The sequence below is a fragment of the Hoplias malabaricus genome, chromosome 12 (assembly GCF_029633855.1).
Source record: "Hoplias malabaricus isolate fHopMal1 chromosome 12, fHopMal1.hap1, whole genome shotgun sequence".
Taxonomy (NCBI): domain Eukaryota; kingdom Metazoa; phylum Chordata; class Actinopteri; order Characiformes; family Erythrinidae; genus Hoplias; species Hoplias malabaricus.
This window is the reverse complement of record NC_089811.1, coordinates 14,668,765-14,696,661: the sequence shown is the minus strand read 5'-3', so window position 1 is coordinate 14,696,661 and position 27,897 is coordinate 14,668,765. Positions and strand designations below refer to the sequence as shown.

At 37.6% G+C, this 27,897-nt stretch overlaps 1 protein-coding gene across 2 annotated transcripts; it reads right to left on the bottom strand.

Moving 5' to 3' along the window:
• Window positions 1-145: 145 nt before the first annotated feature.
• il10rb (interleukin 10 receptor, beta) lies at window positions 146-26,991 on the bottom strand. Of its 2 annotated transcripts, none has more exons than XM_066686699.1 (8): window positions 26,756-26,991; window positions 16,714-16,840; window positions 15,469-15,653; window positions 14,432-14,592; window positions 14,123-14,270; window positions 8,180-8,337; window positions 4,578-4,865; window positions 146-2,155 (listed from the first exon to the last, which is right to left on the bottom strand). In XM_066686699.1, exons 1-8 carry the CDS (start codon window positions 26,808-26,810, stop codon window positions 2,063-2,065), a joined length of 1,215 nt encoding a protein of 404 aa, XP_066542796.1. In that variant the 5' UTR covers window positions 26,811-26,991; the 3' UTR covers window positions 146-2,062. The 2 variants fall into 2 exon arrangements, with proteins under 2 accessions (XP_066542796.1, XP_066542795.1); XM_066686698.1 differs by lacking the exon at window positions 26,756-26,991 and adding an exon at window positions 22,911-23,636.
• Window positions 26,992-27,897: the final 906 nt, after the last annotated feature.

Here is a 27,897-nt window from a genome sequence, read left to right as displayed (position 1 = left end):
GGCAGAATGCAATCAATTCCTCAGAGCAAATGTTTCTAGTGTAAACTTCTATGGTGAAACCTTCTCAGTAGTTTTATGAAGTAGTAGATTAATGAAGATTTCAAAAACAGAAAACATCACAATACACTATTTTTTTTTTGCTTCATGTTTATTTTATATTCATCTGAGGTAAATAAAATGACCTCAATTCTCAAAAGCATGACACTGCAGGAAATAAATGACTTTAGATCATTTCTGTGTATTGTTGTGTTAATAAACAAATGTTCATTTTTAGAGCATAGATGCAGAGTTAACTGAAAGTTTATATTTGTCTTTATTGTATAGTTTTAAACCAAGATTATAATTCATATCCACATTTTTTACTGACTGCTTATTTGTAATTCACAATGAAGAATAAACATTTTACTTCAACATATACACAGAAGATAAATCAATATAAAAGTGCCTTTATACAAATTATATAGACAGTTTGAGACAGAAGGAAATTTAAGTGCCATTATAGTTTTACAAAGCATCTATGGAACATGAACATACCAAAGAAGATCAATTAAATGATGTCAAAATAAAATGTACATACAGATTCTATAAGAATCATATTAAATAATATCAGAACATTCCAAAACTGACACAACTCAAAAACACAGTAACTGGACCAAAATCTCTATCATAAACACATAAGTTGATTCATATTTTTTTTTAAGAGACAAGGAAATTGTCACATTTTTCAGCTACACCAGTCTTTTTTCTAGATATTTAAACAGCTTTAAGAAATGAAGGTGGGAGGGTATAAATAAATAGAAAGTCACTTTTAAGTGAGAAGTGTGGAGAATGTCATTTCAATTCAGAAAAGAACTTAGTTCACTGGCCAGTTATGGTATGAATATGGTAAGAGTAAGCCAAAGTGGCCTGATGTGAAGTGGTGCATTTCAGAGAAACTTATTTACTATCCGAAACATAGTGGTAAAGACCAGCACTAGGAGATAATTATGAAGTTGGAGGTCTGTTACTGGCAAAATATTTTCAAAAAAAATGACATATGGCACTATAACCATATGCATTTCCTATAATAACTTCCTTTGAGACATTGATTCTAAGGAAAATTTCCATTTAAGCTAGCCAAGTAACTAGTTTTAAAAGGAATGTTCTCAACTGTCAAGTTTTGCTCTGTTACACCAAGTGCGCTGAACTACACATTGCAACAAATTTATTACAATAGAAATCTTTCAATTTTCAATCTGTAATCAGTAATCACATTTCTATTGTTCATTATTTAAAATTATTAAGAGATTTAGCAGCTTTGCATAGTGAAGACCAGGGATGGGCAAACTTTTCAGCTCAAAACCCAGGCCACACTGGGTTTTAAAAATTGACAGGAAGACCAAGAGGTGGGTGTCTAAGTAATTAAATGATGTATTTATTTAATTCAATCATTTAATTATGTGAACGTTTATGTGCAAATGCAGTTTTGTCATGTATTTTTAAATTGTTATTATCTATGCTTCTGCTGGTGTATCGCAATCTAAACAAAAATAATACAACGTTTAAAGCAGCACTTTCAACAAAAGTTAACGATTTATGTGGTAGGTCTTAAACCAGCTGAGCGGTTACATCACACTGGGATTATCGGTGACTCCAGAGGGGTACTAGCACTCAACTTTAATGGCAAATGTGACTATCGAATATCTGTAGGCCTAATAGACTCCACTTTAGCAGAGGTAAGTACCATCTAGTGGACTCAGTTGAATGCAGGATATTGCAGGAAAAAGTTAAATTAATGCGGATTTAGAACAATTTTGTAAATACTCAGAGGGCTGTAGTTTGCCCTCCACTGGTCTAGACACTTGTTTTACCATACACTTGCTTTGTCAGTGTCAAATACAAAGCAACAATTTGAGGCAAGCGTGTGCTGATATAAGAGGCATTATGCACAATGTCAAATTATGAGGTATAAACTTCCATTACTTGTTCCCTATAGTAAACATAGTTTCACAGCAAACAGGGTAACACAGAGTGCAATAGGCTGCTATATTAATCACTGTATCCTTTCATCCAGCTGCGTGTATCACACAGCACCATGGCGGTAACACGTGCTGCGTGTGACAATCTTGTTGTTTTTAAACAGTACAGAAGTCAGTCCTCTTGCTGAATGTACAATCTGCAATAATAAACACGTCAACAACCTGCTATGTTATAACTGTAGCAGCACCTCACAGGTGCAAACACATTCTACATGTAATGATAATGATAGCCTAAAGTTTATTTAATCAATATACAAATAATAATGGTTTTTGTAGGTGATATTATCTTGGGAAAATATAGGACAAAGGGAAGCCGCCTTTATATGATGTCCAGTGTAAAATTAGAAGCATCTCGGCATGGTTCAGATTCTTGTTGCGTGCCGCGCGGCTTCTGGTGTGAAATTGGCAAAAATAACAAAATAAGCACCAAAACTGTCTTGGATGTTGTGGTGTTAGAGTTTCACATTTTTCCTGCATAATATCAATCACTGGGTGGCTATTTAAAGTGAATTTGTACATGAGTATGCAAATTAATTAATAAAAACAAAGACACTCAGTGGCACAACTGGCCTGCAGTCTGCAGCTCTGAATGAGACAACTAACATTATAAATTATGATTAACTATTATTAACAGTTAAAAACCTGCATGATTCTGGGTTCTGAATGACTGAGCTTAGAAAGAGCTGTTGTTTAGTCAGGGATTTATTACAGACTGGGTTACACTCTATGAAAACAAACTGAATTAATCTGTTCAATTCAATTAAAGAGTTAAAGAAAAGTAATCAACAATATATAATAAATTTTTAGGATTACGTTGTTGCCATTTATATTATGATTTATGAGTTAGCCAAATCACTTAATCCCAGTGTTGTGGACTGGCCAATGTCCCTTAACTCTTTTCCACACTGAGGATATTTGACTGCAGCCTTGGAGTTCTGGTTAACTGAGGAATCCATCATTTGGAATACACCCAGTTTGTTTGATTTGCAGCATCATTTGATTTAACTTTCAAGTCTAAGGCTGAGAACCACTGGTTAAAGGAACTGAAAATCATAGATAGAAACTATACAGCATTTTCACCTGTATTTGTAAAATATATTGCAAAACATGTGGAGGTAACTGGGTTTTAAAACAATTTTCAACCAACATTTTGGTTTAAAATTATTTTCAGAACAAAATCTACATTATAAAATTAAATATAACTGACAATGGCCAAGAATCCTTTTTGCCTGGGGCAGGGGTCTCAGTTCTTGTTGGGAAATTGTCTGTATTTTCTCCTATAAAAACTATGATAACAATTGTATTATAGTGTTAATATAATATGACCTTTTCCTTCACAACAAGTATTCAAAATAATCACAGGTTAGTTTGCCTCAATAGCTAGCTAATTTCCAGTTCCACCTTAAATAGAGAATCAATTACATTCTAGTCACAAGCATTACATTTAAGGTGTAATTGGAAGGTTAGAAAAAAAAAGCTGCATAATAAGCTGATTTCAGTTTTATAATCACAGAAGTGTTAGGAGTGGGTGTCAATATAGGATTGTTGAACATTTCTGAAAGCGTATGATGCATTAAATTAACATAAAAGTATAACAGTGATCTAATATCCCATCAGACCTGTGCATAGATACCTTAAAGGCACATAAATTAAGAACTCCTTTTCATTTGTGTTCTGATGTGATATCAGGCTCTTGAAGGGCTGTCCCATTTAGGGCGAGAAGATTAAACCACTACACCCTGTAACTCCATTCCAAACAAGGAGTAGAGGTAAAAATAAGAAATAGGATTCACTTTTAATGTTAGAACAGCAGCAGCTGGGCTAACTAGTCCATCTGGGTTGCTGCATAATGTAATGCTTGCACAAAACCCATCCAAAGATCATGACCTAGGGTTTGAAAAACCCAATGCTAGAGCATATGCCACAATTAACTGTGAAACTATAACACCATAGCAACCCTTATTAGACATTAAACTTCAAATGAGTAAAAGGAAAATTGTACACATTTGATTTTTACTGAACACTACTTTAGATTGTCTTCAAAAAAGGAAGTATTGAGAGTAATAAATTGCTCCATCTGAAACCAAAAACACAATGGGCCACATTCATCAAAGTTGCGTGCAATGAAATAGGATCCTAGTTCGAAAAGCTGACACAATCCCAATTTCATGGCACACTGTGAAAGACAAAGTTACAACTTATAGTGGTCATCTCTTGAGCTGTATATTGGGAAAAAAATTAATAAACAAAGTAGTCATGATGACCAAAATTTCAGTATCCCCCCTTTGAAGTGTGTTGTTTGTTTTAACAACTATAAATATTCCCTGTCCCTGATCAAAACATCCTCATTTAACTACCCCCCCCCACCAACCCCACCCCTCACAGTGTGTATATTTGTTTCTTCTAGTCCCACTAAAGGGGAATAAGATGGGAAGAGAACGCAACCACAGAACATAAAAGTCTACTTTCATCTCAAGATTGTTTCCTTTGGCTACATCAAACTTGCACATCCTGTATCCTTTCGTCTAGCTCCACTACTCCTCCTCTTTGAAAGCTTACTTTGCTCATTTGCTCCAGCTTGATTTCTTCACCTCCTCTGAGGGCCTGGCCATTCTGACTGGCTCCTGAACCCTCCTCTGCAGAGTAGACCCCTGAGTCTCCGCTGTTGTGGCGACTGTGGTTCTTGTTGTCCTGCTCTAAATCTTGGGGTGGGGCATGGATCTCCATGACCACATCAGTGACCAAGGGGTCAGAGACCAGAATGTCCAGCCGGTCACAGCAGAGCTCTGCCTCTGACTCAATGGTCAGCAAGTGCGGCATGTCAGAGCTGGGGGAGTCACAGAGGTACTGCGCATGGAGAAATATACAGTTAGTAGGATATTTTTGACTCTGATGTAGTTCAGTCAGACAGAACTAGTCTCAATTTTATGGGATAGCAAATATAATGTAAGACAGGAAAGCAATATGAAAAATGCTTTTGTGATAAATTTAATCAAATCCTGTCATCAGCTATCTTAACATCATAGATATTATCAGTACAAAATGAACACAGGCTTCACTGTAAAAATTACATCATTAGCCCTACCCATGGGTTGCACTTTTTTTGTGGGCACCATATTGGAGACTGATTGACTGGTTTTGTATTTTACAATTTTTCATGAACAGTTTAAAACAAAGATATATCTAACTAAAGATAACCAAAATATATATATATTTATTGCATACACAGCTCCCTTTGCTGAAGCATGTCTCACAACACTCAGAGGGACAGAAGCCCACCAACTTTTTGCATCAGGAAGTAAAATATCCCACTGTGCAGAATAATGATGACTTGTGACAAATGGTGCTTTTCCACTGCATGGGTCCTGCTCTACACGACTAGACTCGGCTTGCTTAAAGCTTGATGCTTTTCCACTAGCACAGCTCCTGCTTGAAACGGAGTCGGTGATGTATTTAAACCCCATCTCTAATGGGAATCACTGGCTTTGAAAACCACAACAATGACAGTTATAAATTTAGGTGGTGTTTGCTTAGTGTATTCGCGTGTTGTTTTTGTTTTTTGGACTGAACACGGCTCTGAATCCCAGTTCACAAAGATCAGATTTTCTTGTTGTGCGTTCGGCTTTTGCTGGATATTTTCGTCGGCCATAGGCCCAAGGGGCATTTAAACCTCTTCAAAACACCTCAAGATTATGTTACAAGCTGCTGTTATGAGTCAGATAAAAATAAACGTGAAAGCTGCTGTAACTTAAGAGATTTTACAAGTGGCCGGTTTGTGCTAGATTTTAATGCGGTCTGTATTTCATGGTGATTTACATGTCTCTGGTCAATCAACGCTCTGCAGGGTTTACACGTCACCACTTAGTACTAACTCTGCTCAGTTGGAACCCGGAATCTAAAAAGTACCTGGTTCCAGGAACCAGGTACCAGAATTGGCCAGTGGAAAAGCAAGTGAGACGTGCAGAGTCGAGTAGAGTCATGTATGTACCATGCAGTGGAAAATATCGCCTAAAATATCTGATATCCAACGTTAGCAATATTAGCATTTTCAGCATAGGCTCTAAAGATAAAATAATACATACTTGCTAAGTATGTTAGACTCCAGTGTATTTCTTTGCTAATCTGACCAAATTCTTGTGTTATTCATACACAGGTCATGTACGAGTTTCAGTAATCATGTTATTTCACTTAAGCATGTTTTTCACTTAAGCATGTTTTTTAAGCATGTAAGAGACTACAGAAAAAAGGAACATATTATTTTTCCTCATACTTATTATCTGTTTACAGTGTCTATAATCTAATTTTGCTCTGACAGTGTAACAAATTATTGGAGGATAATGTCATCACGACTGTGTGCTAAAACGTTCTCCTTGTCTAAGAAGTTTCTGCACTCATCTAGTGTGTTGTATGTCGAAAGTAAAGCTTAGTTATATCTATACGTTTCCCTGTCAAATTTGTATCTAATTGCTGCATAGGTCCTCTACTATACGTTTTATTATATGTGAGGAAGTATGGTATATGGTCTGGGACCTGGCCCATGTTCTTCTCTACTGAATTAACAAAGAACAGAGCTCTGTTAAAAATGTGAACATGGATCCATTCTTATATTTCTTACATAAATAATATATATATATATACACATACACATACACATACACATATACACACACACACACATATACAGGGGTTAGACAATGAAACTGAAATACCTGTCATTTTAGTGTGGGAGATTTCATGGCTAAATTGGAACAGCCTGGTGGCCAATCTTCATTAAATGCACATTGCACCAGTAAGAGCAGAGTGTGAAGGATAAATTAGCAGGGTAAGAGCACAGTTTTGCTCAAAATATTGCAATGCACACAACATTATGGGTGAAATACCAGAGTCCAAAAGAGGACAAATTGTTGGTTTACGTCTTGCTGGCGCATTTGTGACCAAGACAGCAAGTCATTGTGATGTATCAAGAGCCGGTATCCAGGGTAATGTCAGCATACCATCAAGAAGGACGAAACACATCCAACAGGATTAACTGTGGACGCAAGAGGAAGCTGTCTGAAAGGGATGTTCGGGTGCTAACACCGATTGTATCCAAAAAACATAAAACCACGGCTGCCCAAATCACGGCAGAATTAAATGTGCACCTCAACTCTCCTGTTTCCACCAGAACTGTCTGTTGGGAGCTCCACAGGGTCAATATACACGGCCGGGTTGCTCTAGCCAAACCTTTGGTCAGTCATGCCAATGCCAAACGTGGTGCAAGAAGCGCAAATCTGGGGCTGTGGACAATGTGAAACATGTATTGTTCTCCGATGAGTCCACCTTTACTGTTTTCCCCACATCCAGGAGAGTTACAATGTGGAGAAGCCCCAAAGAAGCGTACTACCCAGACTGTTGCATGCCCAGAGTGAAGCATGGGGGTGGCTCGGTGATGGTTTGGGCTGCCATATCATGGCATTCCCTTGGCCCAATACTTGTGCTAGATGAGTGCGTCACTGCCAAGGGCTACCGAAACATTCTGGAGGACCATGTGCATTCAATGGTTCAAACATTGTATCCTGAAGGCTGTGCCGTGTATCAGGATGACAATGCACAAATACACACAGCAAGACTGGTGAAAGATTGGTTTGATGAACATGAAAGTGAAGTTGAATATCTCCCATGGCCTGCACAGTCACCAGATCTAAATATTATTGAGCCATTTTGGGGTGTTTTGGAGGAGCGAGTCAGGAAACGTTTTCCTCCACCAGCATCACGTAGTGACCAGGCCACTATCCTGCAAGAAGAATGGCTTAAAATCCCTCTGACCACTGTGCAGGACTTGTATATGTCATTCCCAAGACGAATTGACGCTGTATTGGCCACAAAAGGAGGCCCTACACCATACTAATAAATTCTTGTGGTCTAAAACCAGGTGTTTCAGTTTCATTGTGCAACCCCTGTGTATATATATATATATATATATATATATATATATATATATATATATATATATATATATATATATATATATATTGTAAAGTGTGAAGTATACCTAGTACACTATTACATAATAAACATCTGGTGGTATTAACTTAAAACACACACAGGCACTTATTGCCTTTTTATTTACTGTATTAAATCAAAATTCTAGTCTCTGCAAATCTTAGATGAATGTGTTCTACCTCTTGTATGTGGGTAGGCAGCTGGATGGAAGGATAGAATATGTTCTTGATGATCTTAAAGGACTTCAAGAAGCACAAGGAGAGCCCCAGCACAAACAGGAAACTCACCGCCAGTGACAACAGGAAATAGAGAAAAATCTGCCAATAAGGCATCTGACCTGAAACCACACAAACACACAATTCAAAAGCCACATTAAAGTCATCTCTTGAAACCCTTTTCATGAGCCACCTGCCTGACATTTATCAGTGAGAATAAAAAGTCAACCTTATTTTGCTTATTGTGTAAATATTAGGGGTTGATGTGCTTGGCTGCCTTTTACAAACATTTCAAATATTGTCTTGCAGTACTATGCTCTTTAATTAATAGAACATAGATGACAGATCAAAGGTTTAATCTGAGTAAATGTAACATTTTAAAGGAAAAATATGTTGATTCAAAATTTCACAGTGTCAACAAATCCCAAAAAAGTTGGGACAAGTTGCAATAAGTGGCTGGATAAAGGAAATTGAGCATATAACGAACAGCTGGAAGACCAATTAACACTAATTAGGTCAATTGACAACATGATTGGGTATAAAAAGAGCTTCTCAGAGCGTCAGGGTCTCTCTGAAGCCAAGATGGTAAGAGGATCACCAATTCCACCACTGTTGCGCAGAAAGATTGTGCAGCAATACCAGAATGGTGTTACCCAGCGTAAAATAGCAAAGACTTTTAAGTTATCATCAAAAGATTCAGAGAATCTGGAACTGTGCATAAGGGTCAAGGCTGTAAAAACTACTGGATGCTCGTGATCTCCAGGCCCTTAAATGTCACTGCACCTCAAACAGGAATGCCACTGTCAAGGAAATAACAGAATGGGCCCAGGAATACTTCCAGAAAGCATTGTCAGTGAACACAATCCACCGTGCCATCCGCCGTTGCCAGCTGAAACTCTACAGTGCAAAAAGGAAGCCATTTCTAAGCAAGCTCCACAAGCTCAGACGTTTGCACTGGGCCAGGGGTCTTTTAAAATGGAGTGTGGCAAAATGGAAGACTGTTCTGGTCAGATGACTCATGATTTGAAGTTCTTTATGGAACACTGGGACGCCATGTCATCCGGACCAGAGAGGACAAGGATAACCCAAGTTGTCATCAACGCTCCGTTCAGAAGCCTGCATCACTGATGATATGGGGTTGCATGGGTGCTTGTGGCATGGGCAGCTTGAACAGTTAGAGGCCTGTATTAGACATGAATGGGAGAGCATTCCTATTTCTAAACTTGAGAGACTGGTCTCTTCTGTCCCCAGACGTCTGTTGAGTGTTGTAAGAAGAAGGGGGGATGCCACACAGTGGTAAAAAATGGCCTTGTCCCAACTTTTTTGGGATTTGTTGACGCCATGAAATTTTGAAACAACATATTTTTGCCTTACAGTGATACATTCTCTATTAACTTTAAACTTTTGATCTGTGATTTGTGTTCTATTCTGAATAAAATATTAGATGTTGGCACCTCGACATCATTGCATTCTGTTTTTATTCACAATTTGTTTAGTGTCCCAACTTTTTTGGAATCCAGTTTGTACATTGAGCAGCTTTTAATTCTTTATAAATACCTAAAGTAACACAGCTGATTAAGAAATCTCCTGAAGTATTTGGATTTGAATCAGGTGTAGGATTTGTGCAATTGGACTAATATTCTTTCCATAAATTTTACATTTATTGTGTAAACCATTACAGGAATTCCCACATAAAACCTAAACATCTATACAGGCCAATCCACAGGGAGTGTAGGTCTACATGGAAATTGGGTCTATGTATAAAGTCACACTCTATACTGAGCTGGCCCATGAGCAGACATAATCATTCTCACTTTATTCACTAGCCACATTTTCTCCATGACTTCCCATGATGGCACAACTAAATAAACACATAGGTTTTTCAGCAAATGAATTTCAGAAAGTCTGAATATTTTATATTTGTTTGAACAGGAGGGACAGTTCAGAAAATTACACAATTAGACATAAATAATATGCACACAATTTCTTAGGCCATTCAGTTTATTTACTTACACTTTGGCTAAATGATATTTTTTTATTGACTGCTTCTAACAGATTAGACCGTACAGCAAGGTGGTTGTGTACCTCAGTACAAAAACAAACTTTAACTCACAACTAAATCAAAACTATATTCATTGATTTTTTTTAAATCTATTTTATATCTGATTTCTCACAGGTGGGCCACTTCTTATTTTCAGCTTTTTTCATTGTTCCTCATTGGTTCACACAGGTGGCTTGTGGTTTTTCAGGGCCATAGTCAATCAATAGCTGTTTCAATACATGCTTAGCTACTTTAGGCAACAAATCTTCTTAAAGACACTGTTAATTAAGAATGTTGCATAATTCCAGGTTTGGCTACTGCAAATGCACATATTCTGTACTAGGATATAGATTAAAAAAAAAGGTACTGCTTTGAAAAACAAAGGTAATTCTATACACTCAGTAAAACTCACTGTGGTGGTACTATTTTTTTTGTCAGTGTGATGGTACCCCAAAGGGTACATATTCAGCACATATAGTTAGGGAACATAATTGTACCATATACTATAATAATTGAATAATTAAATTTGTGTTGATTTTATACGCCTCATTTCATCTTCAGGACTTTTATGGTTAGTTATTTATTTTACACAATCCTAGAATGAAAACCATCTGGAGAAGAGAATGATGTTCATTAAGGAACACAACTGGACTGTAAACCCAACTGTTGTACCTTTAAATGCACATTTACATTGTTTGTACATTTGATAAATAATAATGTACCTGTATCATACCTTTTTTTTCCTGGGAGATTAGTGGTACAACTTTTTCCCTTAAATTAAGATATTAGATTGCAATATAACATGCAAGACCCCTTCAAATACAGACTGTAGCTGATTAACATTCCATTCTCAAAATCTTCCCTGAAACATACTAGTCTTCTTCACGTTTTTCACTATATTAGGGTGGACCCACACATGGCATGTTAACATGATATAATTTTATCCATAGAGATAAAAGTACGAAGTATGAAGTACTCTCTAGAATATGTAACCACACATCAGAAGGCCTTATGCAGAATTTTGCATTTAAAATGGTATGGCACAATGACTTCTTAATATGATATAGAATATGAACTAACAAGAAAACAAACAAAAAAAGGCCAATTTTGACTTTACAGCAATATCATTGTTCTATATTTTACAATAATTTTAGAGTTTTAGACATGATTAGCAGGCAACAACTATAAACAAACAGTTATGTGCTATATGATTATTTGTTTTGTTTTGTCACTGGGCATAAGAAATCAGCTACAAATCTTTTTTTTTATTATTTCAATCTTTATTCTATGCAGGAAGTATTTATAGACTATGTCTTTGACTGTGGGGAACTGCTCCTCTCTGGTTTATGTTCAGAAGCACTGTGTCTTTTGAAGTGGAACAATATGTTTGAGGTAAACAAAACGACTGTTGTTTGTACTTGACTGAGGACCCAAAGAAAGCTACCTTAAAATATAGACATTACATGGTCTGGGGAAAAGCCAGGCATACAGAATTGTATCATCTGCATATAAGTGAATAAAACAATTACCAGCAGCAAGGGGAATATTGTTGATATTAAGAAAATTATGTAGGGCCCAATATTAACATTTGTGGGACCCCTCGATGGGGGTACGAAAGAACATTTTCTAACTTCACTGTTAACTCTGTGTGACCTTGAGGAAAGATAATCTGTCACCCAGCCTATGGGGTGATCTGACAACCTTGTGATGCCCAACCTTTTTATTAGAATGGTGTGGTCAACTGATTTAAAGCCTTTAGCTAAGTGAATAAATATTGCCACACAGTGCTGCTTGACATCTAATGCAGACATAATGTCATTGAGGACCTGCCGTGACATAACCATTACCCACCTTGAAGCCAGATTATACAGCAGATAATATCTTGTAATCTGCAACATAATCACTAAGTTGTTTGTTGATAATATTTTCCATAACCTTTGAAATGCAAGGTAAAATGGAAAATGACAGGTAACATTAGCTTGGATCAGCTCATTTTTAAAATGAGAGCAAACTGGCTAATTTCCTAACAGTTGGGATTTCAGGTGTACATATTTTTAAGTTATACAAATCTGTTGCTGCTATAATGGGAGCATTTTGTTTAAAAAAAGAATAGGTTTAATTCATCTAAACCAGCTGGCTTAACATCATCTAGCATGAGTAGTTTCCACAGAACTTTAGCCTCAACAATAGGCGTGAAAGAGATACTATCAAGGGCAGCATGGTTTAAAGGGGAATCAAAAGATATTCTGGATAATAACTCTGAGCTGGACTGACAAGCTGTAGGCACAGAGGTGTGTCCAGATTATATGAAATGCTGATTTAAAATGTCAACCAAATGAGTTTTATCTGTAGTTAAAACATCATCCGTGGTCATGTAATAGATGATTTTTTTATCATCATTGTTTTCATGAAGCTTTACTATTTTCCAAATCTGCTTAAGATTACACCCACAGCATTTAAACTGATTGTTAAAACAATAAGCTTTATGCTGGAGCACTAATTGATTCATGAGCATTCAATTGTACATGGCATTATGTGTTTAAAATGACCTCTTAATCCTAAATCACCTGCATTTCCTCATGGCAGCTATCTAGATAATGTGTGCGCGCCATTTGGTTAAGAATTGTGTAAAACATTGTTTAGTCTTAAGGGTATTACTTTGAAATACTGAAATATTTTTATATTTCATCTTAATTAATCTCTCTATAATATAATCAACTTGTTCTAGACTATAGTGAAATTACACTCATGTCTAAGAAGACTGTATAAGCAACACTGTTTGGTAATTGCAAAAGCATGATTCGGGGTTGTAACAATATTGACCATACACTTCTAGGAAAGGCGTTCTTTGTCTCGTCTAAATATTGTAAATTATATGTGAAGTCATCTCTTCAGGGAGATTCCAATCTGAAAATCCATGAGAAACCTCCAGTCAGATTTAAGAACAAGAGATGGATTGTCCTCCTTCAGTTCCAACAAGGCCCCCAAGGCATTGGTCATCATGCCTAGTTTAAACTGCTGGTGCTAAAGCATGTTTTAGTTCAATAGGGAGTGCGTTTCTGACAGGTTCAGTTCGGTTTGTTTCGGCAAAAGAGAAGAAAACAGAATTAAATGAGAGACACACAGAGAGTTTTCCCATTTTGGAAGCTCAGAAGTGCAGAAATGAAGCGAGAGAGGAGAATTAATATTCACTCAAGGATGAATCTTCTTCAAATTTTATTTCTATGTTTATATTAGGAAATGAGGAAGCTGAAAGACTGAGGACTCTGAGCCCGGGAAGTTGTCGAACAAGAGCTTAAGGCCCAGTTTTCAGCCCAGGACAGACATGCCCTCAATCGCCAAAGGACGCAGATCCAGTGATGGAGGAGGCCACAGGCTCCTGCAGAACTGTCACTCGATTATGGCAGTGTCTCTGACAAAAGATGACTGCTGCAGTGTTCCAACAAGGCCCATGGCTACAAGAAGCTCCAGAAAGCCCTGCAAGCCCTCTTCTCACTATCCCAATGCTACCCCAGAGAGAAAGTAAGGTCATGTGGTTCATTTCATAACTCAGAGGTTTGAGTCGAGGGTATTTCTGGGATAAACTCCTTAAGATCCTTTTTAGAAGGGTGGTTATCATAGAGAAATTCCCTCATGCCTTAATCTTTCTCCCTCTTAATGTATCACTGTAGTCCATTCCATTATTTGAATGTATAATCAATATTCAATATTTGATTTTACACTTAATAAACCAGATTTGTTGATAAAACCAATCCTTAAGTATAGTTAAGTGGAGCCAATTTCTGCATTGGTCATAAAGAAATGTCTGTCAGCACCATCTATTCAAGTGAAGTTTATATGCAGCTGTACAATTTTGAGGAACTTACCATCTGTCTGTGTGCAGTAAGTAGGACTGAAGACACTGTTCTTGTTGTAGAAATCATAGCGAGACTGAACTCTCAAGCAGTACCATGTCCAAGTGTCCAGTTCTGGTATAATCACCAGGTTATTTTTTGTTGTTAGATAATTAGGTTTCTGTAGCAAGAAAACAAGCACATATATGTTATACTATGTTGTTGCCTTTACATAATTATACAATGTCAAATAAATGCTAGTGCCTCAATAACACTCATTTAATTTGAGAGGTACTAGTAAAAATGGACTGGACAAACCTGACACAGTGCAGCTGAACTTACCTCCATCTGCGAAGATTCCTTCCAGTACTGGATAACGTAATACATATCTTGTACCCATTCTTTCATTGAAGTGTTGGCATTGGACAGAGGGTCAGTTATGTTAACCTGCAGAAGGCCCTTAATCGCACTGATGTTCACTGCAGAGGGTGGACCAAGGACAGCTGCAGAAACACAGCACAACAAGAACATAAGTACATTAAATAAACAAAACTGCTACCTGTTCTGGTCCAAAGACAATGGTGCATTTAAAAAATATATACTAAATAATCAAATTGACCCAAATGTAGTCTTATAGCCAAAATATATTTAATATGGCTTTGTTCACATTGTAGGGCAAATCAGATTTTTTAATAGGTGTCACACAGCTCCAGGGTCCTGGATGGTGACTTTCTGTGAGGAGTTGTGGTGTGTTTTCCCCATGTCTGCAAGTATTTCCTCCAGGGGATCTGTTTTCCTCCTTTGTAGGTGGACTGGCTACTCAAATGTGTCCATAGATGTGAGTGTGTGAGTAAATGTGTGTGTGTGTGAGTAAATGTGTGTGTTGCCCTGAGAAGGACTGGTGCCCCATCCAGGTTGTGTCCCTTGTCCACCTGATTGGGTAGTCACATAAGCTGGCTTATAGTTTGCCTGCTCAAACTATGTCACATGTTTAGAAGTCTTACACTTTAAAAACCTTATCTTCTAAAATCTGGCACAAATTTGTCAAAATTAATGGGTTAACAAACAGTAACAATTGGAATTTGTTTCACTAATCTTTTTTAATCCAATTAATAGATTTTATTTTACATTTGGCATTCTTGGTGAGGAGCAAAGGGGATGTGCTAGCACAGGTCCCCTTGAAGGCACCTAACCCTCAACAGCGCCCTGGGTGCCAATATTGGCTGCCTGCTGCTCTGGGTACATTAATGCTCTAGTGCATTAACGTGTGTGTGCATGTGTATGTTCACTGCTACAAATGGGTTAAATAAAGTGGATACATATTGCTGACAATGACAAATCACTTACATCTCCATTTTAAATTGAACAAGGTAGCTCACCATTAATGTCAGGGCAGAACTCCACCTCGACCCAAGAGGACGAAACTGATTTATTCTGAGCCCTCACACGCAGAATCCACATTCCAAAGTAATACAGGTTCTCAGCGGTTAAGTCACAGTAACGGTTGGTTGTGGCCCCACAAACTGTTGTCCAGTTGTATTTAGACTGTTTGATTTTATACTTCCTGTTGGGACAGAGGGAACATAAGAAAATTTTGGAATCTATGTAATCTATACTATGCAATTTATACTTGTTAGATGGATCAGATTCCAAAGTATGTGGTTTGAGGTGTACAGCAAACATTGCCATATGTATATGTTTCTACACTCTCAGCCAAAAATGTATGGTAGAGGTACAGTATTGGCTACTAAATGTGAAAATAGCAGTGGTTTTAAAGCCCAGTTCCCTAATGCTTTATTACATTCAGTTCTCCAGAAGAAGAGGTGAATATTTGTAATTAAAGAAATTAAAGAAAAATGAGTAAAATGTGTAAAATGAAAGATGGTAATATAAATCCTGGAGCTGAAATGGGGTATATAAATACTATTACATCAATACTATTTTTTTAATCTACTATATAATATAATTTAATATAATACACACACAAACACACACACACACACACAGTACTGTGCAAAAGTTTTAGGCACCCTATTTTTTTAATACAAATTCTTTTACAGTTATTTATTTTATGAATTACCAAATATAATCATTTCATGTCTGTAAAGAAAGCAACTTATTAAAAAAGTGGTTATGTTCAATAAAAGACAAACATAATGAAAGCTTTTGAGCTTTTACATGAAAAAAATAATAAATAAAATGTAACAATCCAACTGTGGCAGATTCTCCAAGACACTCAGTAAAACTACAATCTAATTTCTTTATAAAACTGTATAAACGGTACCTAGGACTAATATTTAAGAAAAAAAAAGCACAAATGATCTTCACATATAATACTGACTTTCTTTCATTTATTAATGTTTACTGCACCTTATTGTCTTTTTTTTTCAAGTAATAAAGATTTAATTCCATTATTTTTGAAGTCATCTTTACTTTCCAGCATTTTTTGCATGTGCCTAAAACTTTTACACAGTACTGTATATAACTAAAATTTCATGAATGTGACAGAACTATTTGAAAACCAGGATCCAATCATCTTAAAAAGTAAAAATACAATTTAAAAATCTCTTGAAGATATTATTTAGCATTTTGCATGGGTGCATGACAAAGTTTTACTGTCTTACGCCAAGTACTGTGCAGTGAATGTGATGTCTTTGCTGCCTGGTCCCTGATCCCAATCCCACTTCAGAATGTAATTCATGTTGAGGGTCTGAACAGTGACATTCCTAGGACTGGGTAACTCAGCTAAGACTGTGAAAAAAAGAAAAAGAAAGAGAGAGAAAGAGTCATTAAGATTTACTGTTAATGGTATCATGCAATTACAAAACTCACTTGCAGCAAAAATGTCTTTTCATGCCCAAAAAATACAATAAATACTTCAAAGGTCAAGTCAATCTCCCAGAAACATCACAGCTCTGAAAAAAAAGTGTTGCATTCCTTTGCATGCATTATATGCAAATGATCAAGATATTTAATCAATTTGAAGGATGGCACAGAGTAGGTAACATGGCTGTCACACAGCACAAGGGTCCTGTAGTTGTGGGTTTGAGCCCCACAGTGGGCCAATGCCTGTGAGGTGTTTGGTGTGTTCTTCTTGAGCCAGTGTGTGTTTCCTCTGAGTGCTCTGGTTTCCTCCCACAGTCCAAACACACATTTGGTGAATTGGAAATTCAAATTTGCGCCCGATGATTCCACATAGGCTCCATGATGTAATTAACTGCCAACTGTAATCAGGGGCTGAGACATGTCTTGTACTCTGGTCTCTGATTTGTCACATTAAAATTGGCTCCTTGTTTCTACACTCAGTGTCCATTTTATCAGCTCCATTTACCATAAACGTGCTCTTTGTACTTCTTCATTTATAGACTGTAGTCTATCTGTTGCTTTGCATGTATTTTTGCCCAAGTGGCCTATGCTTTTGCCAGTTTATACTTAATATGGCTGATCCAGGGAACCAAACTACAAATATAAATCACACTATTTGACACGCCTATCATGTTGGTCAACTTTGTAAATATAAAATCAGTGGTCACATGATGTTGCCCACAGGTTGCTGTTGGCTGGACGTTTTTGGTTGGTGGACTATACTCAGTTCTGGAGAGAAACTCAGGGGTTTAAAAACTCAAGCAGCGCTGCTGTTCCTGATCCAGTACCAGAGCAACACACACCAACATGCCACCCCATATCTGTGTGACTTAAAGGGAACATCTGCGATTGTGGGGAAATGCTGTTCTTTGTTTTTTTTACGTTAAGAATCTCCGCCTCTTTGCATCAGTTTCCATCTGTTTGCCACATTAGCATTTTTTGTCAAGGGATCTAATGGAAACCTGTTAGCATGTCAAGTTCTAATGCGTTTTTCTGCTCTTCTGACAGAATCTGAGTGAGTTATTCATACACAGATCATAAACAAGCTTCAGTAATGGTCTTACATCACTCATGCTTTGTTTTAGTGTGTGACTATAGACCCAAGCTACATATTATTTCTTCTATTTTTTTCCCCAACTCCTTACAGGGTAAATAATCTGATTGTCCTGTCCCTACACTCTGAGAATACCCGTCTGCCTGTCTATAAATTATTTCTCTGACGTTTTTGTCCTTGTCTGAAAGTGTGAATGATCAATGAGAGATGCTTACACACTGTAGCGAAGCCATGACTGAACCCCACCTCCTACACCCTCCGTAGTGCACAGTGTGTCATAAAATAAGGGATTCTGCACTCATGAAGTATGATGTATAATCGAGAAAAAAAAATAAAAAATTTGAGAGCTTGAGAGGGTTATGTTACCCTGTCAAATTAGCATCTAATTACTGTCTGGGTGCATTTTATTAACTTTGATGTGCACTATATAGGGAATTTCGTGCTAATTTAAATATTTGACAGACACAGTAATACTTAAAAAATGTATTTGAATATGTTGGCGTAATGAGTAGATTTCCAATATGGTAGCTACTCTTCACTGTAACATCAGCTGCCACCCATGGATCCCTGTATTCTTAAAGAAGGCAAAGGGTAAAAGTTGCATTTAAGCCACTGTAAAGCACTAGGGTTTTTTCTTTGAAATAACTTCAAAGATCTAATGTAATCTAATCTATATGGGGTAGCATGTGACAAAGAAGAACTAAGAAAGTTATGGTGCAATCCCTAGAGATTTTGGGTGATGTACTAAAACTGTCTGGAGATTTACTCCACGCTTCACTGAAATATCATCTAGAAAATTGAAGATTTAAAAGGTTATATAAAAGTTATAAAGTTAACAGAATAAAGTTTAGAGTCTATATTTTGGACCTTGGTTTTAAATTAGAAATTAAATAAAGACAGTTTTACAGTTTTCTCTCCATACGTTTACTATGACTCATATCTTCCAAAGCAAGCCTAGCCAGTTTGTTATATTCCATACAAATACTATGTACAGAAATACAGATAATTCTAGTAAATACAACACATTTAAGTTCATTCCTTTTCATTCATTCATTATCTGTAACCGCTTATCCAGTTCAGAGCCTACCTTGAATCATTGGGCTCAAGGCAGGAATACACCCTGGAGGGGGCACCAGTCCTTCACAGGGCAACACACACATTCACACATTCACACACACACTCACCTACGGACACTTTTGAGTCGCCAATCCACCTACCAACATGTGTTTTTGGACTATGGGAGGAAACCGGAGCACCCAGAGGAAACCCACGCGGACACGAGGAGAACTTAATTAATTCCTGCTTAATTTTATAATTATAACAGAAACTAAATGTCAAAATGTTTACAGATACCATTACAATTAGTATTCAATAGATTTGGGCAGAGCTGGAGTGGCTGGAGTGATTCAGAACTTATCATATCATCTCATATTATGAGTTGCTCTGAGACGCGTGGGTTAGTGATCCTGGTGTTTTTAAATCCTCATGTTACTACTGCACCAACCAAAAATGTCCACAGCATCAGTTTCCTGTGACCACTGAAAAAAAAATATATATATATATACTAGAGCAGGTATCACCAAAGCTCCCATCATCAATCGAAGACCTTAGTCTGGACTAAGTGACAATTCTATGCAGATGTGACCCATCCATTATCTGTAACCGCTTATCCAATTTAGAGTCGCGGGGGGTCCAGAGCCTACCTGGAATCATCGGGCGCAAGGCGGGAATACGCCAGTCCTTCACAGGGCAACACAGACACACACACATTCACTCACACACTCACACCTACGGACACTTTCGAGTCACCAATCCACCTGCAACGTGTGTTTTTGGACTGTGGGAGGAAACCCACGCAGACACGGGGAGAACACACCAACTCCTCACAGACAGTCACCCGGAGCGGGAATCGAACCCACAACCTCCAGGTCCCTGGAGCTGTGTGACTGCGACACTACCTGCTGCGCCACCGTGCCACCCCCAGATGTGACCCATTTTTGGAAATGAGGATGTGTACAGCTAATCATAATTTGGCAAAATCTTCACTGAATCTAATAAAATTGTTTGTTCCTGCGGTCTGGCCCATTTGCTAGAAAAAGCACAGGGAAGTGAAAGTGATTACAGGGTGGCTTATTCCAAAATAGAGACAGATGGAAAGAACCGAAATAAAAAAATGTAAGGGAAAAGTATATGTCCAAGTATCTGTTTGCATTTATTCTTAAATAGACACTTTGTATTTATTTTACTGCAACCCTGAAATGATTTAAGCAGCAAAGATCAGATACTCTGAAGAGTTTTACTTTTATGCTTACGCTCTTTAAGTTGGACCTGCTCCTACTGGTAAATATAGTTATTTGTTTACTTTGCAGTTGCTATACGAGTTCAATGCCTACAATTTTCAATGCATTGAAAGTTTGTGAACTCCTTATTTTCTGCATTAATTTGACATAAAACGTCAGAATTTCACACAAATCCTAAACTGAAATAAAGAGAACCAAATGAACTTCGTCATGTATGTATTGAGAAAAGTGATCCAATACTATGCATGTTTCTGAATGCCAAATTATGTGAACCTTTAGAATTATCAGATAATTTCAAGGTGAAATTAGAGTCCATTGTTTTATATCAATGAAGACTGGCAATCAGATGTGAGTGAGACCCCTACTTTAAAGAACAGGGATCTATCAACATCTAATCTTCATAACACATGTTGGTGGAAGTGTATTATGGTTTGAACAAAGGACATTTTTGAGGACAAGAAGAGTCCCTCAGAGCCCCCAAAAAGAACAATGCTCCCTGTTTCTTGTTTGCTACATATCAATCAATCAATCAAATTTCATTTATATAGCACTTTACACAACAGAAAGTCGTCACAAAGCAGTTTTACAGAGATCTGGGTCCAAGCCTCCTATGAGCAAGCCAAGGGCAACAGTGGCAAGGAAAAACACCCTCAGCACACGACACCAGCCAGCACAACAGGTAACAAAACAGAAGTACAAGTGAACTGATAGAGATAGTGAGTTATAGTAATGTAAAGGTAAAATATTAGTGATGTAAGTATGAGAGGAAGGAGGAGGTGGTCAGTTATTCTGTGGAAGTGAAAAAGCAGGTGAAGAGTAAATTTGGGATAAAACAGCATGCTTGCATGGCCAAGCATGATGCTGAGGATGAGACTAGGCAAAAATCTTGTACAAGATACACAGAGTCGGACCTATACGCTAACTACACACATCGAAAATAACCCCGCAAATTAATGAAGGCACCCTCATCTCAAGTTAGGGAGAGTTTGTGTATAATCAGAAGAGGAAGAGAAACTATACTTCAGGAAATGAAGAGAGGACAAAAAAAGACTCCACGAGACTGAGCTGTGGGAACAGCAGTGAGGTAAACCTATGACTGTTTTTATCAAGGCTGGATTTTTTTAATAAATAACAGTCTATGTACATAGCCACAGGAATATATTTAGAGGTGGGGTGCACTGCGCAGCTGCTCTCCCCGACCTTAAACCTTGCAGTGCCACAGTGTCAACAACCAAACTTTGAAGCTGAAAAGTGAAAATATACTGATGTTTTTATACTGTCTAGTACTTGTTTAAACTTCTGCAAACACACCAGTGCAGTCTAAAAGTTGCTTACTATTTCATAAGTTCATAAGTGCTCACATTTCCAAGTGCTAAATTGAGTTCTTCAAAGTTTCAATTTCACCTTAAATGCTGCCGTTATATTTAAACAATCACACTAACACAAGCATATTTGAAGTTTTCATTAAACACCTTAAACGAGTTAAAAGAGTTACAGGCACCTGAACAAAACTACTGCATCATTTAAGGTGAAAAAATATGCAAGCTGGAGAATAAACAGCAATGTTTTCTTTTTTTTCTTTTATTCCACCTTAAGAACTGCAGCTGTTACAGAATCAGACAAATGCTGACTTGGATGCTCGAGGGCTGATTATGTAAATAGTTAATTATGTTAAAACTTTCTATTTATATGTTGTTTTTAAAATAAATATGGTTTGTTTACACCACATTTTATTATGTATATGACTGGGTGTTTATTCTTAAGCCAAAAAAGGAGGGAGAGTACTAGAGGAGGGTCAGGTTCAACTGTGAAAATATTCACATTTTGGCTCAGAGTTCAAAATTTTGCTTAGAGCCATAGGAAAGTCTGAACTGGCTCTGTGTGCAGGTGGCTCCTTTTTCTTCTTGCTCTGGGTCCGACTCAGGGTCTAATATAGGGTTGGATAGTGCCTCTGTTTTCTGTCATTTTCATGTGTGGTAAACGCTCAGCCTAAACCTGGGATGGGTGGGGCATGACCAGCAACAGCTTATCAGCATAAAAGTGACAGAGCCCTTAAACAACTCATTCTGAAAAGGACTGAAACTGGCAAGTACAGAGCTGGTGAGATCTCTTTATGTGAGTGTGATTTTGTGCAAAGAACTTCATGAACATGTTTTGTACAGCCCATAGACCTATTCTAACTTGTTTAAAAAGAGGTATAATATGTCCCCTTTTAGGTGTTTACAACCTAATTGATAACTAGGGATGCACCAATACCACTTTTCAAGTTCAAGTTCAAGAAGTGTATTGTCATTTCAGCAGTATACAGTGTTTAAAGTAAACAGTGAAACGAAATAGCGTTCCTCCAGGACCAAGGTGCTACATAAAACAATACACAACATTAAAGTGCAACTAGTGCAAATATAAAACAGTGCACTCGCATTAAAGTGCAAAAGACATAAGACATAAAACAATACACCACATTAAAGTGCAACTAGTGCAAAGCTAGTGCAAACATAAAACAGTGCATACACATTAAAGTGCAAAAGACATGGTTAAGAAAATACAAAACAGTGTGACAGGGCTCCAGTGTTCAGTGTGATGGTGCTGGAGGTGTTCCTACCAATCTGGACTGACTGAGGTCTCCCAGTCAGGAAGTCCAGGATCCAGTTGCAGAGAGAAGTTTTAAGGCCCAGAATATTCAGCTTCCCAATCAGGTGCTGAGGAATGATGGTGTTGAATGCTGAGCTGAAGTCTATGAACAGCATTCGGGCGTATGTGTCCTTCTTGTCCAGGTGGGTGAGTGTCAGGTGGAGCGTGGTGGATATGGCATCGTCCGTTGAACGGTTAGGACGATACACGAACTGTAGTGGGTCCAGTGTGGGGGGAAGTAGGGTTTTGATGTGCCTAATGACAAGCCTCTCGAAGCACTTTGTGATGACAGGTGTGAGTGCAACGGGACGATAGTCATTGAGGCAGGACACAGAATAATTCTTAGGCACAGGGATGATGGTGGTGTTCTTGAAGCATGTTGGAACCACGGCGCTGCTCAGAGAGATGTTGAAGATATCAGTGAAGACATCAGCAAGCTGGTCTGCACATTCTCTGAGCATTCTGCCAGGAATGTTGTCTGGTCCAGCAGCTCTCCGCGGGTCGACTCTGCATAGAGTTTTCCTCACGTCGGCTGCGGTAAAAGACAGCACCTGGTCGCTGGAAGAAGGGGTGGACTTTCTCGCCGTTACGTTGTTCTGTGCCTCAAACCGTGCGTAGAAATGGTTTCCCTTCCAATACCGATGCCAATATTTCATGTTCAAGCATCTGCCGATACCGAGTGCCGATACCAACTCTATCCATCTTAACTACTAGAAAGATGCCTATAAATCCAGATTTTTATTTATATTGCTATACTGCTATGCTTACAGATTTTATTTTGTTAAAGCAGTGTTTTGTATAACTAAAAAGCTAAAATAAGCTCTTGAGATTTGGGCCTTTACATCTTTATTAAAAAATGTTTAAGTTTCAAAGCCATGAAAAAAATCTATATTTCTCCAATGCAATAACAAGTACAAGTAGGAAGACATAGTCTAGCCTGACTGAACAAATTTTTTACACTCTATATTTGTCCTCATATACATTTTCATATGCAAATGCATTTTCTAAGGACTGCTGCTGACCTGTGTTCGTGTGCTTCTTTATGGCTGCTTGAATGAAGTCAGTGTTCTTTGGCATGCCTTAAGCTGGGGTTACACTATATGACTTTTAGCCCGATTTTATATATTTTTGCCTCTGAATCGCGTTTCAGATCAGTCACAATATATCAAACATTAGATTTTTCCGACCCGAATTTGGAATAAGTCGTGTAGTGTAAATTCTCCACCAACTCTATGCTGAATGTGTCAATTCACCAGCCAATGAGAACAGAAAGTAAACACAGGCACATGCAGTGGAGCTCTACAGTGTAGGAGGGATTAAATGATAAAACGATGAAAAACTACAATATATTAAATAGTGCTGGATGCACATGTCCCCAACTAACGAGTATTTCCTGTAGGAGAACATGGTACACCACACAAAACCCCGTTAGCCTTTTTTCCAACTGAATTCTAATTTTACACCTTAAATGACACTGGGGTGCGCTATGGAGCTGTTTCTGAGCCATTTAATGTGGAACGTAGCCACAACTATGTGCTATTCTACTAATCTCCAGCTTCCACTGTGTGTTTTTTCTTTGTGCATCTACACAAATAGCAGCACAAACAAAAACCGCAGCAAGTTGTATGTCCTTATCTGTGTCTCTGAGGAAATGTGAGTTGCATGTTTGGTTGAGGTGTTTGGGGTCGTGTAGTGTGGGTGATATATTTCCCTTAAAAATTCACTATCATGTAGTGTGAAATATATAATAGTGTGAAAATAACCAGTCTGTTTATAACCTGCCCCAACTTTAAATTGAGCTGCATCTAGTGGCGTGAATGTGCGTTAGTATCTGGTTCAGAGGTGTGTCCCAAAAAGGGCCCTGTGTACTACATGCAGGGAATAGTGAGCAGTGGGCCATTTCCACCTATGACATCGGTGCTCTCTGTAGCCAATACTGATACTATTTAAGTGCCAGTATTGGGGCTGATACAGATACGGTATCGGTGCAACCCTATTAATAACCATGTAATATACAGGGTTAACCTTTGTTAACCTTTATATAACCTTTATAATTTTCTTATTTTGAAGTGGTACCTAAACCTAAAAGACATGACGAAAAACTGAGCTTCAGAAGTTTCAGGAGCAGTGTATGTTTACCTTGTAAATTGTAAAATAATTGATTAATTAAATTATCTGTCTCTATACCATATTTAATCAAAACATTTAATGGCATATTCATTACCATATCTCGCATATATTTTATGTAGTCATATTTTATTTTTAATCAAAGCTGCAATTTATATGTTTAAAATTTGAGTGTTTAAGGTTGAAGTATGAGTTTTAATAAATGTGGTTAAATAGTAACTTGCAGGACAACATTAATAAGCAAATACCATCTATTTTAACTTGGTTAGGTTAGTGCTTTGAGGCAGATAACTTTTCAAAGATGTCCCGATGACACCTCTTTAGACTGTTCCATTTGTGTAATCGGGTTACTAAGAAGGAGTCTTCATAATACGTCTTACCTCAGCTGCAGCCTAGGCTTTGGAAGACAGCTATAAACTGGTGAACTACTGTTCCTGAATTTAAATCTATAAGGTAGACCGACAATATAGATTTCTCCAAAAAAGTGGTCAGTATGTGGGCATAGGGTTTTAGAAACTCATAACAGTGCATAACACCCAACCACCGAGGTATAAAGAAAACTATAGGAAACGGCAGAGAAAATAAAGAAATTATACCAGGTTTTGTAATGACCCAGAAATAGTAGACCTCAGAGACAAAATCCAAGAAAATGTAGAAACTGGACCCTGGGCTGTCTTCACTGACAAGGGAGCACTGTTGTACTATCATGATGAAAATTAATCTAGTCATTCAGGTACTAATATAAAATGTTTTGTCCATTTTATTAACAAACTTTTAGGTTACCATTTAAAATCAGCCTACTTTTCTCAAGATAACACTACAGTTGATATAAAACTAAAATCAGCTTATACACCAATCAACCATAACATTATGACCACTTCCTTGTTTCTACACACATAGTTCATCCTCCTAGATCCCCTGACCACACAGGAGCATTCTGAAATCTCTGAACCTAATCTATTGCCCTGCATAAATTGTTAGCCTAGAGATGAGCTACTGTTTATGACTTTCTATGTACAAAGGGGACCAGCGAGGTAAGTTTGTCCAACAGAGTAGACAGTGGGTGGACAAAGGCTATACAACTCCAGCAGCACTGCTGTGTCTGATCCACTCGTAAACACACACTACTTCCACCACCACGTCAGTGTCAATGCAGCGTTGAGAATGATCCAACACCCAAATCATACCTGCTCATAATGTTAATGTTTTTTTTTCAAAAACTGAATTATGATCTCTGCAGTTTTTAAACTCCTGTCCATTATTTGTATGTCAAATTTAAAATTACATAATAAATAAAAATTTACGAACCACAATCTAAGCTAACAAAAAGCTAATATAAACGTACGACAGAGAATTAACGTTGTAGTCGAACAAATATATCACACGCACAGTAACTTAACAACGTTTTAGTCACTAAAATATGTTTACAAAACGATACCCTTTTTTGGGCTTCACCGCAGTTTCGTACGAGGCCGAGTTTCTCTTATTATCCGTTCCGCCTTAAATGACGCAGAAGGTATGCACTATTTAAGGAAGAACGGAAAATTCATAAAATAATCTGCTAGGAATGCAACATGCAGCTGATTTTATTTAACCATTCGAAGTCTGTCAGCTGTCCGTAGATAGTATGTTTAAACGCTACAATATATTATTAGTGGTCGTAGTAGCAATAAATACACACAAACTCACCGACTGAAGCGATCCCAAGCAAAACCAACGAGCTGAACGCGATGTATTCTTTCATGTTTCACCCCAGCACGGACAACGGAAAATAGGTTTAGCTGATAAAGACCTGTATGTATGATGTAAACTAAAGGTCACTAAAAGTTTAAAACCACATGACATAAAGAGAATGGAAAGTGGATTTCGTGCCTCTCTCTCTTTCTCTCTACACACAGGCTGACACCACAAACTCATAGCGACTCCTACCCCTCGGAAACGGATAAAGAAATTCACGGTTCAGATGGGATCTTTAATAGGATAACCATAAGATAAAAAGGATAGTGAGAGTTTAAAAGAGATCGCAAAATTTTAGCTTTTAGTTTGTAAGTATTTTTGTCACTGCTTCGTTATTAGTGACAAGATTTAGGTTATTATTTTGACAATTTGGGCGTGTTTGACTTTTATTTTGACACTGTCTGTTTGTGATGTAGTTTAACATTCTTACGGTGGAAATTAAGTTTACCCTTCTCTTAAACTGGTAAATAATTATAAAAACAACTAATTTCTGAAATGTTATAAACATACATATTCCATAATATATTATTGCAATTTATTTATTTTTTCTTCTCCTTATTTGCATATATAATTTTGAAATCGATTTTGTTGTATTTTTTTTCTTTTTCCTTGAATTTGTACATTTTGTATTTACATGTGTGTTCTAATTATACTTGTGAGTGCAGAATGAATATTATAATATATGAGGTGAGGGAACACGGGGGGCAGGCATATGTAAGACAGGTGAAGATAGGTGTTAGAGGATTTCTAGCCAGATCGGCTACATCCCTGCTTGTGCAGTTCGTCATCAATGACCGGAAAATAAGGGCAGCTGTGAAGGAGTTATCAGAAACAGCTGAAAGGTTTAGTCCGTGGTTGTGGATAAAGAGAGCCCAGGTTACTTGGGGAAATGCACTGTAGAGGTGCTGTTGTGGTTGTTGGTGACGTAGTAAAGTTCACATGGGACTGGTGGCACTGAACATGCATTAACGGTGCCAGTGGGACTAGGTACAGCCTTAGTCACCAGGGAGGCCAGTGTGGATTTACGATTGTTGATGGTAAAATGTAAGGTAGGACTGTAAAGCTGGCTTGGACGGGGTGTGTTTGGGACACCA